The sequence below is a fragment of the Somniosus microcephalus genome, chromosome 3 (assembly GCF_052327205.1).
Source record: "Somniosus microcephalus isolate GS21.2 chromosome 3, FLI_Smic_1.0, whole genome shotgun sequence".
Lineage (NCBI taxonomy): Eukaryota > Metazoa > Chordata > Chondrichthyes > Squaliformes > Somniosidae > Somniosus > Somniosus microcephalus.
Window position 1 is genome coordinate 123,668,769 of NC_140989.1, and position 16,254 is coordinate 123,685,022.

The 16,254-nt window shown below is 44.7% G+C and overlaps 1 protein-coding gene across 1 annotated transcript in view; it reads right to left on the reverse strand.

The window, feature by feature from the left end:
* Nucleotides 1-4,348: 4,348 nt before the first annotated feature.
* LOC147121368 (EH domain-binding protein 1-like) overlaps nucleotides 4,349-16,254 on the reverse strand; it is a 94,219-nt gene continuing 82,313 nt past the window's right edge. Inside the window, exons 3-4 of the mRNA XM_085981574.1 lie at nucleotides 5,799-5,856; nucleotides 4,349-5,042 (exon numbers count right to left, since the gene is read on the reverse strand). Of these exons, the coding sequence (XP_085837700.1) occupies nucleotides 4,836-5,042; nucleotides 5,799-5,856 (265 nt within the window). The 3' untranslated portion in view covers nucleotides 4,349-4,835. The remainder of the gene's footprint in view (nucleotides 5,043-5,798; nucleotides 5,857-16,254) is intronic.

Genomic DNA, 16,254 nt, shown 5'->3' on the forward strand with positions numbered 1-16,254 from the left:
AGTCGCTCTCGCTTCCCCCCCCAGTCGCTCTCGCTTCCCCCCCGCAGTCGCTCTCGCTTCCCCCCCCCCAGTCGCTCTCGCTTCCCCCCAGTCGCTCTCTCTCCCCCCCCAGTCGCTCTCTCTCCCCCCCAGTCGCTCTCTCTCCCCCCCCAGTCGCTCTCTCTCCCCCCCGTCGCTCTCTCTCCCCCCCAGTCGCTCTCTCCCCCCCCACAGTCGCTCTCGCTTCCCCCCGTCGCTCTCGCTTCCCCCCCCAGTCGCTCTCGCTTCCCCCCGTCGCTCTCGCTTCCCCCCCCAGTCGCTCTCGCTTCCCCCCCCAGTCGCTCTCGCTTCCCCCCCCAGTCGCTCTCGCTTCCCCCCCCAGTCGCTCTCGCTTCCCCACCCCCCCCAGTCGCGCTCTCTCTCTCTCTGCCTCCCAGTCTCTCTATCTCTCTCTCTCCCCAGTCTCTCTCTCCCTTCCCCTGTCTCTCTCCCCCTGTCTCTCTCTCCCTTCCCGTCTCTCTCCCCCAGTCTCTCTCTCCCTTCCCCTGTCTCTCTCCCCCAGTCTCTCTCTCTCTCCCGTCTCTCCCCCAGTCTCTCTCTCTCCCGTCTCTCCCCCAGTCTCTCTCTCTCCCGTCTCTCTCCCCCAGTCTCTCTCTCTCCCCCATCTCTCTCTCTCTCTCCCCCAGTCTCCCTCTCTCCCCCATCTCTCTCTCTCTCCCCCAGTCTCCCTCTCTCCCCCAGTCTCCCTCTCTCCCCGTCGCTCTCTCTCTCCCCCCTCAGTCTCTCTCTATCTCCCCAGTCTCTCCCTCTCTCCCCACATCTCTCTCTCTCCCCAGTCTCTCTCCTCTCTCTCCCCCCAGTCTCTCTCCCCCCAATCTCTCTCTCTCACACTCCCAATCTCTCTCTCTCTCACTCCCAATCTCTCTCTCTCTCACTCCCAATCTCTCTCTCTCTCACACTCCCAATCTCTCTCTCTCACACTCCCAATCTCTCTCTCTCTCACACTCACAATTCACAATTCACAATTCAAATCGCTTTATTGGCATGATAAGTTACATCTTATGTTGCCAAAGCATCAAAATACATTTATGGTTTAGCACATAAACGCAGTTCTATTCATACAGTGTATAAACAGGTATATCCCTGAGTGTATAAATATACATTTGCATTGTTTATATATATTCTTTTCTTAGTTTACTGGTTGTCCCTCTGTTCATGGCAAGCTGTAACATAGTGTGGCGCCAGTGTTATACAGCTTCTCTCCTCTCCCAGTAGGAATGGGAGTTTTTGGTTGTCATTCAGATTTCTGAAATCAGGGCATATTTGTGAGAATTTTTGGTAGAAATTCTCCCTGATGCCCTGATATTTTCCACAAGCTGTGAGGAAGTGCATCTCTGTCTCCACCACTCCCTGACTGCAGTGAGAGCATATCCTGTCCTCTCTTGGCAGCCTGGTCTGCCTTTTTCGATCGCTAGGCTATGTTCGCTAAGTCTGTACCTTGTCAAGGTTCTTCTCAGTTTGTTATCCTTTACCATAGTCAGGTAATCAGCTATGTTGTATTGTCTGTTTAGGGCCAAGTAGCAATTGAGTTTGCTTTGGGTTTTTGTTGTTTCTGCCCAATATGTCAGATATTTTTCCTTTTGCTTAGCGACGATTGTGTTGGGTCGAATTCTTTGTGTTACCCTGTCACTGTCCTGGGGCTGGTTATTGTTAGTATTGTTAGTAGTTACTTCACTGAGTCCCAGGACTAGTTGACTGAGGGTATTCTTCTTTATGGTCAGCTCTTGGCATTTCAGGGCGTCGTAGTGATAGCATTGGGGATTGCTCATTTGTAGGTGATTCCAAAATTTGGTGGCTCTTTTTTGGATAGTGATTATTAATGGATATTGGCCTAGTTCCGCCCTGCATGCATTGTTTACTGTTTTCCTTTGAGTCCGGAGGATACTTTTACAGAATTCTGCATGTAGGATCTCAATTGGGTGTTTGTCCCATTTTGCAAATTCTTGTTGAGTTAGCGGTCCCCATACCTCACTGCCATAGAGTGCAATTGGTTCAATTACTGATTTGAAAATTTTGAGCCAAATGCTAATTGGGATTTCTATTTGGATTGATTTTTTGATGACATAGAAAGCCCTTCTTGCTTTCTCTTTCAGTTCATTCACAGCCAGTTTGAAGTTTCCCGTAGAACTGATTTTTAAGCCCAAGTATGTGTAGTTAGTGGTTTGTTCAATTTTGGTTGTTCCTACTGTGAAATTTATTTTGGGTCCCTGATGTTTGGATCTTTGCTGGAACACAAGGACTTTGGTTTTTTGGGGATTTATTGTCAGGGCCCAAGTCTGGCAGTACGACTCCAGCAGGTCCAGGTTTTGCTGTAGCCCCTCTTTAGTAGGTGACAGCAGAACCAGGTCGTCTGCATAGAGGAGGAATTTAACCTTGGATTCATATAGGGTGAGGCCGGGTGCTGTAGATTGTTCAAGTAGTTTTGCCAATCCATTTATGTAAATATTAAAGAGTGTCGGTGAGATTGGCGAGCCCTGCGTCACCCCCCGCCCCTGTGGGAAGTATTTTGTTTGTTTGTCTCCAATTTTAACTGCACATTTGTTGTTTGTATACATTGATTTAATTACATCATATGTTTTCCCTCCTACCCCACTTTCGATAAGTTTCAGGAATAAACCGTCATGCCAGATGGAGTCGAAAGCCTTCTGGAAATCTACAAAGCATGCGTAGATTTTGCTTTTGTTATGGTGAACGTGTTTGTCAATTAGGGTCTGTAGGGTGAAGATATGATCGGATGTTCTATAGTTTGGCAGGAATCCAATTTGGCTTTTACTCAAGACATTGTGCTCCTCAAGGAAGTTTATAAGTCTTTTGTTTATGATGCTACAGAATACCTTCCCCAGGTTACTGTTTACACAGATGCCTCGATAGTTGTTTGGGTCGATTTTGTCCCCACTTTTGTATATGGGCGTTATGAGTCCTTTGTTCCAGATATCAGGGAAATAACCGACACTCAGAACCAAGTTGAAGAGTTTTAGGATAGCCAGTTTCATTTTGTTGTCTGTGTGTTTAATCATCTCGTTTAGTATGCCGTCTGTCCCGCAGGCTTTTCCTGGTCGCAGGTCCTTGAGTTTTTCAAGAAGTTCTTTTTCTGTTATTATGGCGTCCAGCGGGTTTTGGTTATCTTTTATGGCCATTTCTAGCTTTTCCAGTTTTTTGCATATTTGGTGTTGCTCTGGTCTTAGTGTGTTTTTCTGGTATAATTTTTCAAAGTGGTTTACCCATGTGTCCCCATTTTGAATGGCCAAATCGTCGTGTTGTTTTTTGTGTAGTATTTTCAAGTTTTCCCAGAAACAATTGGAATCAATGGATTCCTCCATGGAGCTGAGTGTATTCTTAATATATTGCTCTTTTTTGGTTCTGAGTGTGTTTCTGTATTGTGTTAGTGTCTGACAATAAGTAAGGCGTAGTTCCTCGTTTTCTGGATGTCTGTGTTTTTGGTTTGATATTTTTCTAAGTTTTTTCCTCATGTTATGGCAATCTCCCAATCTCTCTCTCTCACACTCCCAATCTCTCTCTCTCTCACACTCCCAATCACTCTCTCTCACAGTCCGAATCTCTCTCTCTCTCACACTCCCAATCTCTCTCTCACTCCCAGAATCTCTCTCTCTCTCACACTCCCAATCTCTCTCTCTCTCCCAATCTCTCACTCTCTCACACTCCCAATCTCTCTCTCACACTCCCAATCTCTCTCTCACACTCCCAATCTCTCTCTCTCTCACTCCCAGTCTCTCTCTCTCTCACACTCCCAATCTCTCTCTCTCACTCCCAATCTCTCTCTCACACTCCCAATCTCTCTCTCACACTCCCAATCTCTCTCTCACACTCCCAATCTCTCTCTCACACTCCCAATCTCTCTCTCACACTCCCAATCTCTCTCTCACACTCCCAATCTCTCTCTCACACTCCCAATCTCTCTCTCACACTCCCAATCTCTCTCTCACACTCCCAATCTCTCTCTCTTTCCTTCCATCTCTCTCTCTCCTTCCCCCTCTCTCTCTCGCTCTCTCTCTCTCCTTCCTTCCCTCTCTCCTTCCCTCTCTCTCCTTCCCTCTCTCTCTTCCCCCCAGTTGCTCACTCTCTCTCTTCCAACAACAACATGCCCTCAAAAAGCCTCGGCACCGCCGGGCTCCCCCAGCTAGTACAGTATATATGCTATATGGGCCCCTCAAGTAAATTACAAATTATTCCCTCACTCCAAGCCATTCATAATTCTACTTGATAATAAGTGAGCCTTGAACTTGTAATGAAAGCAAGTACAAACAGAACTGTGTTTTATCTTTACATTCCAACTAAGCATGGAAACCAGATAAAAACATTGTAAATTAGGATTGCCATGAGCAGAGCCAGTACATGCTGAATTTAGTAATCCAGAGAAATTGTTTTCTACCAGAGATCACAGTCAGTTATGTTTTGCTGTGATAGTACAAGTACAATTACAAATGACAAAGCTTTTCCTACAGGAAGTCAGACTGCAAAGTTCAAAGCGGTAATTATGCACATCACCTCAAACTCAATATGTGTTATGTCCTCAAAGCACATGGCAACCGTTGTTATGTACATATAGATTATAATACTGTACAGAGACAAAGTTTGTTAGGTGGATTTTTTTCAGTTTAATTTTTTGTTTCATCAGTAGCTGCTAACATGATGGATGCACAAAAGATGGCAGGCTTTCAACGTGCATGATTTGAGGCTTTATTTCACTTTACATCACAGCATTAGCTGTATACATGAGACAATGATGTTCACTTCAGCTACAGTTTTAACATTTTACTCATATGAGCCACATTTAGTTAAGCCTCAGATGCAAATTTGTTTTTAAAAATCCCCACTGTTACTAATGAGACAGTTTTTATAGTGGGGAAGGCTGTTAGAACAGAATCAGAGTTTAGAAGCTGCTGTACCTTGAAAAGTGTCACAGTGATTTCAATGTTTTCAGGAACAGGCCATACCACAACTCCTCGATATGGATTTTTAATTCCTGGTTGCCAGCTATGAGCCTTCAAGAGGAAACAAAGCAAAATATTTATCAATATATAAACTTCATAATATATTATCAATTTATACTGTATTGTAAATTTTGACAAAGTCCTTATAACAGCAAAGCCATAAGACATGCTCAAACAGTACTGTAAGCTACAATCTTGCTTCTTCTATCTAATCTCATTGCATTATACTTATCCATGTTGAACTCCATCTGCCACCTCTCTGTCCTAACCCGTCACAATCTCACCAAATTTAATGTCATCAGCAAACTTAGGTACTTTGGACAATATTTCATCCTCTGAGTTATTCACAAAATTATAAAAGAGTGACCCCAACACTAACCCCTTTAGGACACTATTGACATCTCCCCACATACCACGACCCTTTGTTCTACCATCACCTATTCATAAACCCAGCCCAATAGTCTGCTATCTATTTCATGGGCACACATTTTGTAAATCAGTCTGTTTTGTAGAATAATGACAAACATCCACTGCCTCCCCGTTATGCACGTGATATGTAGTTCCACAAAGCACTCCAGTAAATTGGTCAGACACGACCTGCCCCTTCTGAGTCCATGCTGTCTCTCTTTAATCAGACTCTGTCCTCAGCCTTTACGGTACAAATGTAATGAACGAAAAATCCTTTCCCAGATGTCAGTTTTATTTTCATTCCAATACTCATTATTAAGCTGCTCAATCAATACAAACTGACTCAGATGGATTCAAAGAATCATGATGCTTTTTCTGCAACAAAGGTTTTATGCATACCTTGGAAGATTTCCGTCTGCTTCTTCTTGTCCAAACCACTACAAGTTTGTCAGGTTGCCTAATAAAATGAACAAAAAATAAAATAAAAAATTAGCCCAGCAATTATAACACAGAATACACTGACTGACTATTTTCTAGCAACGTATCATTTATCAATGAGGTCCAATTTTGCTATTACCATAACAAATATTAAACTAAAGTTTCAAGTAGCATATGGTTTGAAGAAAATGTAAAAAATATACAACACCATCATCAACTTGCATTTATATAGTGCTTTCAATGTAGAAAAATATCCCACGGTGCGTCACAGAGGTGTAATGAGGCAAAAATGGATGCATTAGGAAAGGTGACCAAAACCTTGATAAAAGGGATGGATCTGAAGGAGGGTCTTAAAGCAGGAGAGGGAGGTAAAGAGAGGGAGGGGTTTAAGGGAAGGAATTCTAGGAAATGGTGCCAAACGGTTGAAGGTACAGCCGCCAATGGTGGGGCAAAAGGCGGGAGGGGGATGCACAAGTGGCCAGAGTCAGAGGAGTGGAGAGTTCTGGGGAGCGGGGTTGAAAGACTGGAGGCGATTACAGATAGGGAGGGGCAAGGCCTTGAAGGGATTTAAACACAAGGATGAGCATTTTAAATTGGAGGTGTTGGAGGACCAGGAGCCAATATAGATTAGCAAGGACAGGAGTGATGCATGAGCAGGACTTGGTTTTTGGGGTAAGCTAAGGTTTACAGATTGTGAAGGATAGGAGGCTAGCCAGGAGAGATTGGAATAGTTGAGGTTGGAGGTGACAAGGGCACGTAAAAGGGTTTCAGCAGCAATTGGGCTGAGGAAAGGGGGAAAGTAGGCAATGTTATAGAGGTGGAAGTAGGCAGTCTTTGTGAAGAAGAGGATATGGAGTCAGCAGCTCAGCTCAGGATCATATGGTTTTGGTCTTCCCAATATTCAACTGGAGGAAATTGTGGTTCATCCAAGACTGGATGTCAGACGATCTTTTTTCCAAACTTAAATTTTGTGGTTTATAGTTTATAGGGTGTCTGTGGTGTAGCGGGGACTGCTGGTAAACCAGGGCCCTTAAGTATATCATTTAATTGTAGTGTAATTGGTGGGATTGATTTAATTTAATTTAATTTGAATTAATTAAAGGGTAAGTCATGGCAGGAGAGCTCGGCCCCATGGTATGCTCCTCCTGCGCTATGTGGGAAATCAGGGACACTTCATGTGTCCCTGATGACCATGTGTGCGGGAAGTGTATCCAGCTGCAGCTACTGACAGACCGCATTGCGGCGATGGAGCTGCGAGTGGATACATACTGGAGCATTCGCGATGCTGAGGACGCCGTGGCTAACACGTTTAGGGAGTTCGTCACACCGCAGGTAAAGGCTGCATAGGCAGGAAGAGAATGGGTGGCCACCAGGCAGAGTAGTAGGCGCAGGCAGGTAGTGCAGGGTTCCCCTGTGGCTGTCCCCTCACAAACAGATATACCGCTTTGGATATTGGTGAGGGTGATGGCTTATCAGAGGAAGGCAGCAGCAGCCAACTTCCTGGCACCGTGGGTGGTTCTGCTGCACAGGACGGGAGGAAAAAGAGTGGGAGAGTTATAGTAATAGGGGATTCTATTGTAAGGGGAATAGCTAGGCGTTTCTGCGGCCGCAAACGAGACTCCAGAATGCTATGTTGCCTCCCTGGTGCAAGGGTCAAGGATGTCTCAGAACGGCTGCAGAACATTTTGGAAGGGGAGGGTGAACAGACAGCTGTGGTGGTGCATATAGGTACCAACCATATAGGTAAAAAACAGGATGAGGTCCTAAAAGCTGAATATAGGGAGTTAGGAGGTAAATTTAAAAATACGACCTCAAAGGTAGTAATCTCAGGATTGCTACCAATGCCACGTGCTAGTCAGAGTAGAAATAGAATGATATTTCAGATGAATACGTGGCTAGAGGAATGGTGCAAGGGGGCGGGATTCAAGTTCCTGGGACATTGGAACCGGTTCTGGGGGAGGTGGGACCAGTACAAACCGGACGGTTTGCACCTGGGCAGGGCCGGGACCGATGTCCTAGGGGGAGTGTTTGCTAGTGCTCTGGGGGAGGGTTTAAACTAAAATGGCAGGGGGTTGGGAACCTGAGCGAGGAGACAGAGGAAAGGGAAACAAGGATAAAAGCAAAAGACAGGAAGGAGAAAAACCAAAAGTGGCAGACAGAGAAATCAAGGGTTTAAATCAAACATGGCCACAGTAAATAATAATTCTAAAAGATCTAAGAGTGTTAAAAAAACAAGCCTGAAGGCTTTGTGTCTTAATGCGAGGAGCATTCGTAATAAGGTGGATGAATTAGCTGCGCAAATAGAGGTAAACGAATATGATTTGATTGGGATTACGGAAACATGGCTCCAGGATGGCCAAGGCTGGGAACTCAACATCCAGGGGTATTCAATATTCAGGAAAGATAGGCAGAAAAGGAAAAGGAGGTGGGGTAGCATTGCTGGTTAAAGAGGGGATTAACACAATTGTAGGGAAGGATATTAGCTCTGATGATGTGGAATCTGTATAGGTAGAACTGAGAAATACCAAGGGGCAGAAAACGTTAGTGGGAGTGGTATATAGACATCCAAACAGTAATGCGGAGGTTGGGGATGGCATTAAAAGGGAAATTAAAGAAACGTGCAATAAGGGCACAGCAGTTATCATGGGTGACTTTAGTCTACATATAGATTGGGCTAACCAAATTAGTAACAATACTGTGGAGGAGGAATTCCTGGAGTGTACACGGGATGGTTTCCTGGACCAATATGTTGAGGAACCAGCTAGAGTTCAGGCCATCTTAGACTGGGTATTATGTAATGAGAAAGGATTAATTAGCAATCTTGTGCGAGGCCCCTTGGGTCGGAGCGATCATAATATGAAAGAATTCTTCATTAAGATGGAGAGTGAAGTAGTTGACTCAGAGACTAGGGTCCTGAATTTAAATAAAGGAAACTACGATGGTATGAGGCGCGAGTTGGGTAGGATTGATTAGGGAATGTCACTCAAAGGGTTGACGGTGGATAGGCAATGGCAAACATTCAAAGATCGCATGGATGAACTACAGAATTTGTTCATCCCAGTTTGGCATAAAAATAAAACAAAAAAGGTGACTCAACAGTGGCTAACAAGGGAAATTAGAGATAGCATAAGATCCAAGGAGAGGACATATAAATTGGCCAGAAAAAGCAGTAAACCTGAGGATTGGGAGCAGTTTAGGATTCAACAAAGGAGGACAAAGGGATTAATTAAGAGGGGGGAAATAGAGTATGAGAGTAAGCTTTCAGGGAACATTAAAATTGACTGTAAAAGCTTTTATAGATATGTGAAGAGAAAAAGATTGGTGAAGTCAAGCATAGGTCCCTTGCAGTCAGAATCAGGGGAATTTATAATGGGGAACAAAGAAATGGCAGACCAATTAAATACATACTTTGGTTCTGTCTTCACAAAGGAGGACACAAATAACCACCCAGAGATGTCAGGAAACATGGGGTCTAATGAAAGGGAGGAACTGATAGAAATCAGTATTTGTAGGGAAATGGTGTTAGAGAAATTGATGGGATTGAAGGCCGATAAATCCCCAGGGCCTGATAATCTACATCCTAGAGTACTTAAGGAAGTGGCCCCAGAAATAGTGGATGCATTGCTGGTCATCTTCCAAAATTCGATAGACTCTGGAACAGTACCCATGGATTGGAGTGCAGCTAATGTTACCCCACTGTTCAAAAAAGGTGGTAGAGAGAAAACGGGGAATTACAGACCGGTAAGCCTGACATCGGTAGTGGGGAAAATGCTAGAGTCCATTATAAAAGATGTAATAGCAGAGCACTTGGAAAACAGTGACCGGATCGGACAAAGTCAACATGGATTTACAAAAGGTAAATCGTGCTTGACTAATCTACTGGAATTTTTTGAGGATGTAACTGGTAAAATAGATAAGGGAGAACCAGTGGATGTGGTGTATTTGGACTTTCAAAAGACTTTCGATAAGGTCCCGCATAAGAGATTAGCGTGTAAAGTTAAGGCACATGGGATTGGGGGCAAGGTATTGACTTGGATAGAGAACTGGTTGGCAGACAGAAAGCAAAGAGTTGGAATAAACGGGTCTTTTTCCAAGTGGCAGGCAGTGACTAGTGGGGTACCGCAGGGATCGGTCCTTGGACCCCAGCTATTCACAATATATATTAATGATCTGGATGAGGGAACTAGATGTAATATCTCCAAGTTTGCAGATGACACAAAGCTGGGTGGGCGTGTGTGTTGTGAGGAGGATGCCGAGAAACTCCAGTATGATTTGAACAGGTTGGGTGATTGGGCAGAAGCATGGCAGATGCAATATAACGTGGATAAATGCGAGGTTATCCACTTTGGTGTCAAAAACAAGGCGGCAGTTTATTATCTGAATGGCAATAGATTGGGATAAGGGGAAGTGCAACGAGACCTGGGTGTCCTTGTGCACCCGTCGCTGAAGGTAAGCATGCAGGTGCAGCAGGCGGTTAAGAAGGCAAATGGTATGTTGGCCTTCGTAGCGAGAGGGTTTGTGTACAGGAACAAGGATGTCTTGCTGCAGTTGTACAGGGCCTTGGTGAGACCACATCTTGAGTATTGTGTGCCGTTTTGGTCGCCTTATCTGAGGAAGGATGTTCTTGCCATGGAGGGAGTGCAGCGAAGATTCACCAGGCTGATACCTGGGATGGCAGGAATGACGTATGAGGAGAGATTGGGTCGATTGGGCTTATACTCGCTGGAGTTTAGAAGAATGAGAGGGGATCTCATTGAAACTTATAAAATTCTAACAGGACTGGACAGACTAGATGCAGGAAGGATGTTCCTGATGGTCAGGGAGTCCAGAACCAGGGGTCACAGTCTAAGGATAAGGGGTAAGCCATTTAGGACAGAGATGAGGAGGAATTTCTTCACCCAGAGAGTGGTAAACCTGTGGAATTCTCTACCACAGAAGGCAGTAGAGGCCAATTCGTTAAATATATTCAAGAAGGATTTGGATATATTTCTTACGGCTAAAGGGATCAAGGGATATGGGGAGAAGGCAGGGACAGGGTACTGAATTTGGATGATCAGCCATGATCTCATTGAATGGCGGAGCAGGCTCGAGGGGCCGAATGGCCTACTCCTGCTCCTATCTTCTATGTTTCTACAACACAGACAGTGGCGAGGTCAAGAGAAGTAATGGAGAGGTAGTGCTGGGTGTAGTCAGTGTCGTACATGTGGAACCTGGCCCCAGATCCTGTTGGGGATTCCGTAGGTAATGGCGTGGGGGCGGGAAGATGAGCCATTGCTGGAGATTCCCTGGCTATGATCAGATAGGTGAGAGTGGAATCAAGCGAGTGCATTCCTTCCAAGCTGGACATTGAAGGAGAGGCATTGGAGTAGAATGGTGTGGTCAACCGAGTCAAAGGCTGCATAGCGGTTCAGGAGGATGAGAAGGGATGATGCACCACAGTTACCATTTGTGACTTTGATTAAGACTGTGGCATAGGTGGAAGCCTGATTGGAGAAATTCAAACATGGAGTTGCAGGAAAGGTGAGCACGGATTTCAGAGACAATTAACATGTTCCTGGACTTTTGAGAAGAAAGGGAGATTGAAGATGGGGTGGTAGGTTGCAAGGACAGAGGGATCGAGGGTTGGCAGTTTAAGGATGGACCGCTAAACTGATAGCCTCAACCTAAGTGGCAAAGAAGTCCATGAACTTTGCGCACTTGCTGGAGGTGTCGGTGGAAGGGATAAGTGAGAGGGGTTTAAGGAGACGATTAGTGGTGAAAAAAAGCTGGGGTTATTTTTGCTCTCCAGGGTGAACCATGGAATAGTGGGCGGATTTGGCAGAGGAGAGTGAAGCCCAACAATGCTTGATGTCATCCAGTCAGATCTGGTGATGGATGGCTAATCCAGTGGTGCCACAGATATGCTCAAGGCTGCACCCCTTGAAATTGAGAGTGCGAAGATGGGAGCCATACATACCAGGGGGAATGACCAGTATAAGAAAGAGTAAAGGTTTTGCAGGGAACTAGAATATCAAAGGTGGAGGTGAGGGAGCAACTGAGCAGATCAACAGCTGTAGAAGTATTGTGGTGAATGGAGAGCCAATTGCGAGGCAGATAGCAGCTTGAAACTGCAATTGTAAGTGAATTGAAGGGAGGAGGGGGTTCCAGGGTGGATGTGGAAGGAAAGTGGAGTTGGATGGGCTAAGGGGCTGTTGATGGTGAGGGATTCAAGGAAGTGGTCGAAGATGGCTTTGTCTGTGATTGAGACCATGGAGAGAGGGGTTTAGGGAGGACAGAAGAGCTGTGAAATCAGAGAGGAAGGGGAGTTGACATAGAGATGGAAATCACCAAGGATGAGGACTCGTTTGGTGTAGAGGCTGAGGGAGGACAGCTTGGTGAGAAACTCACGATGGGGTTTGGGGGGAATGGGAGAGAATAAGAATTTTAAAGGAAAGGTGAGAGGGGTGCAACAAGATGAGATGCTTGTAGGAGGAGAAGGTAGCAGAAAAGTATGGGGAAAGACCAATTTGTAATTTGGTGATAAGGGCTTAATTTAAAAGATTCTCTAAAGGAAGACCGTCTAAATTATAATTGAAAGCTTCAACGATTTAAAAACAGAAATCTATATAGTTCTGTCTATTCCGTTTTTGTGTATCAAATCTCGACAGTTCCCAGACGAAGTCTTGATGCCAGATGCTAATCCACATCTGAAGATTCATACTAGCTGAATCTTCAGTCTCCCACAACAGGTGCCTGGTAGGAAACTGCTTTCTCCACACATTCTTCAGCAAGAGCGTACAATTAAAACAATCTGCTATTAGTGTTCCAATGTCAAAGCTGCCTTACAGTATACGGTAATAAAGGTCGACAAATTGTTGCATGGCCTTGCCCACCCCACCCCCTCCGCAGGAATCTGTCCCAAGTCCTTCTGAACCCTCCAACCCACTAATGCTGGCCTATTGTGTATTCCCTTGGAAGACTTACATTTATATAGCACCTTTCATGACCTCAAGATGTCCCAAAGCACTTTACAGCCAATTAAGTACTATTGAAGTGTCGTTACTGTTGTAATGTAGGAAATGTAGCAACCAATTTGCGCACAGCAAGCACCCACAAACAGCAATGTTATAATGACCAGATAATCTGTTTTTAGGTATTGGTTGAAGAATAAATATTGGCCAGGCATCTGGGAGAACTCCCCTGCTCTTCTTCGAAATAGTGCCGTGGGATCTTTTACGTCCACCTGAGGGCAGACGGGACCTCGGTTTAATGTCTCATCCAAAAGATGGCACCTCAGACAGTGCAGCACTGTCTCAATATTGCACTGGGAGAGTCAGCCTGGATTTTGTGCTCAGGTCTCTGGAGTGGGACTTGAACCCACAACCTTCTGATTCAGAGCTGAGAGAGTGCTACCTACTGAGCCATAGCTGATCCCTGCTCCCTCTGCTTCCCCTGCCATGGCAGAGTATTCAACTGATTCAGTACTACCCTCTGGAAATCCCTCCCCAAATCTCTTTACCTCACTCATATCTGTGGCAGAACTGCTGACGGAAGCCTGTAGCAATCACACATTTATAATGTCCACACATTAGAACATTATTGAATTTACAAATGCATTTTCTACCATTGGTTGCATCTCCACTGGTTGACAAATCAGAGGAACTAAAACAGTGGCGTCAAAGCATTTGTGTCATATAGACTTGGGGATCAAAATTGGCATTCAATCAAAATTAAAAGTGGATCAATGAGTTCACTGAACAATGTTACACAATTTCACTTACTAAAAAAATCTTAAATGAGCCTTGCCTTCCAAGAAGAGCTGACAGAGTTATGGATCAGATGTGCTTAAACCATAATCAGATATCAAGTATAAGCAATAGATCCCAATGGGAAAGATCTTATGTCAGGAAACTAGATAATAAGATGAGGATTTAGCACAATGCATAATGGGAATGTACATGAACGAAGATTATAGATAGTGTGGCTATGTATGTGGAAGATATGTAAATGAGGATTAAGTATAATAGTATACGCAGCATGCCCTCAATTACGTGCTGCCAAGTAATGGGCACACTCTTGGCAGTAAAAATAGAATGTCAGTATACTCACTATACCCTACAGTGCGTCCCAGAATAGAAGCACAATCAGTAGAGTTGCTTGGGCTTGTAGGGCTGCAGTGCCAGGGCTTGGAGGGTGGTCCACTGGTCACAGTTTGGACATCCCAAAGTACACGTGTTTGCAAGAGTGGTGGTTTATATCCTAATAGCTCCATATATACTGTATTGCGATACTCTTGAACTACCATTCCATATCTAATTTCTTTTTCCTCTCCAAGGTCCCCGAACATGTCACTGCCCCCCAGTTCTCGCTCCCAAAACCCTCAATTTAAACTCCTGCACACCAGCTTCAGCCCTTCACAGAGCACAGAAACAGCCTTAGCTAAAGTCATCCTCTGTGATTGTGGCCATCAAGCGTTATCCCTCCTTGGCATCCTCAACCTTTCTTTAGCCTTTAACATATCCGTCCTCCTCCATCACCTCGGGACCATTATTCAATGGCTCCATTCCTACCTATCCAAACACAACCAAAAGTGTTTTTGCCACAGTCTGCTGAATTGAGCTGTAATTTTGCATCATTGAGCAGAGAAGGACTGTGTAGGACAGTTGTCAGAGATAGGTATGGCCGAACTTTCTTGATGAATCTGTCACTCTTGCCCCAGTAAAAATTGAATCCCTTCATGAGCTTGCCATACATCGTCCTTCAACTGAGTTAGCTACTCGTCTTCAACTTGAATGGCCTCAGAGTGTACCGGTCAGAAGGTTCAGGACTAGGTAAATAATGCAAAGCCTACTGCCTCAACTCATTTGTCCTATTTTTCCTCCCTCCGAGCCACAATGTTGGCATTTTTTCTTTTTTTAAAAATAACGGTCCAGTACACCTAACCAAAGAAGCTTACTATGGCCAACAGCAATTCCAAATTTTAAAATGTTCAAATGCGCTGAATATATAATAGGAGGCAAAACTTTTAAAATAAAAATCCTGATCTGCTGTGTAACCATGTCCAACCCAACTCTCAATGGGAGTGGGGTTTGATTTGGGTTGTATCTCCTTTTATTAAATCCGTGCGTTAATGGAGACACGGAATGCAGGAGTTGATTTAACAAGTCTTTACTGAATGGAGACCATCGGGAACTGAAACTACAGAAGGCTGCTAGCGCCTTTTTATACAGGGGTGGTCACTGCCGGTACTGCAGTCGGAGACCAGTTATTCTCTTAAAGGTACACATACACAACAATTCCTCCCCTTTCAGATAAACAGTACATAACATTCATTTAACAACTAAATCATAACTAATTACAATCACAATTACGGTTGCTAGATACATTGGTTGAGGTTAATCAATTATAAGTTCAGTCTTTGAGGAGGCTTCCTGATTCTGTCTGGATAACGCCTCTTTGGGGTATCAGGTTCTTCTGGCAAGGTTGAGTCGGGATCAATGTCGTTGTTTGGTTCATCTGCTTCCAATATCACCGATTCTGCGGTAGATGCAATTGGTACGTCGGTTTCATCGCCAGGTGTATCAGATCGTGGTGTGGAGTTGACGTTTTCCCGTGACTCTAGAATCTGGTCAGCATGGTGTCTTACAATGCTCTCTCCAACGTCCACGGTATACATGAGAGGTCCTTGCCGTGTACAAATCGTTCCTGGCTGCCATTTCTCTGTGCGGTAGTCCCGGGCCAAAACTGGTTGACCTATCTTAAAACTCCTGGTCGGTCTTTCATTCATATTCTGAAACTGCCTGTTCTCCACATCTCTTCTGATGTTCGGCTTAACCAAATCCAAACAGCATCGTAGTCTTCGATTGAAGAACATCATGGCTGGAGTTTGGTTGGTAACCGCATGTGTCGCATTCCGGTAGGCAAACAAGAAGTTGTCCACCTTGTGTTGTAGGGGTATATCTTCATTACACATTGCCTTGATAGCCTTCTTGAATGTTTGAACAAACCTCTCGGCCAATCCATTAGTGGCTGGATGATATGGGGCAGATGTGTAATGCTCAACACCATTGTTCTTTAAGAACCTCCGGAACTCTTCAGACACAAACTGTGGTCCATTGTCAGAGCAAATCTGTTCAGGCAGCCCATTCCTGGCGAATATGGTTCGTAAGACTGTAATAGTTTTTTCTGTGGTGGTTGAGGACATTTTTATTACCTCTGGCCACTTTGAATGTGCATCCACCGCAATTAAAAACATCGAGTCCATGAAGGGACCAGCAAAATCAATGTGCACCCTTTGCCATGGAGATGAGGGCCACTCCCATGGATGTAGAGGGGCTTGTGGTGGGGCGTTTTGGACCTTCTGGCATCCTGTACAGCTCTTGGTCATCTCTTCGATTTCTCTATCGATTCCCGGCCACCACACAAACGCTCTAGCTAA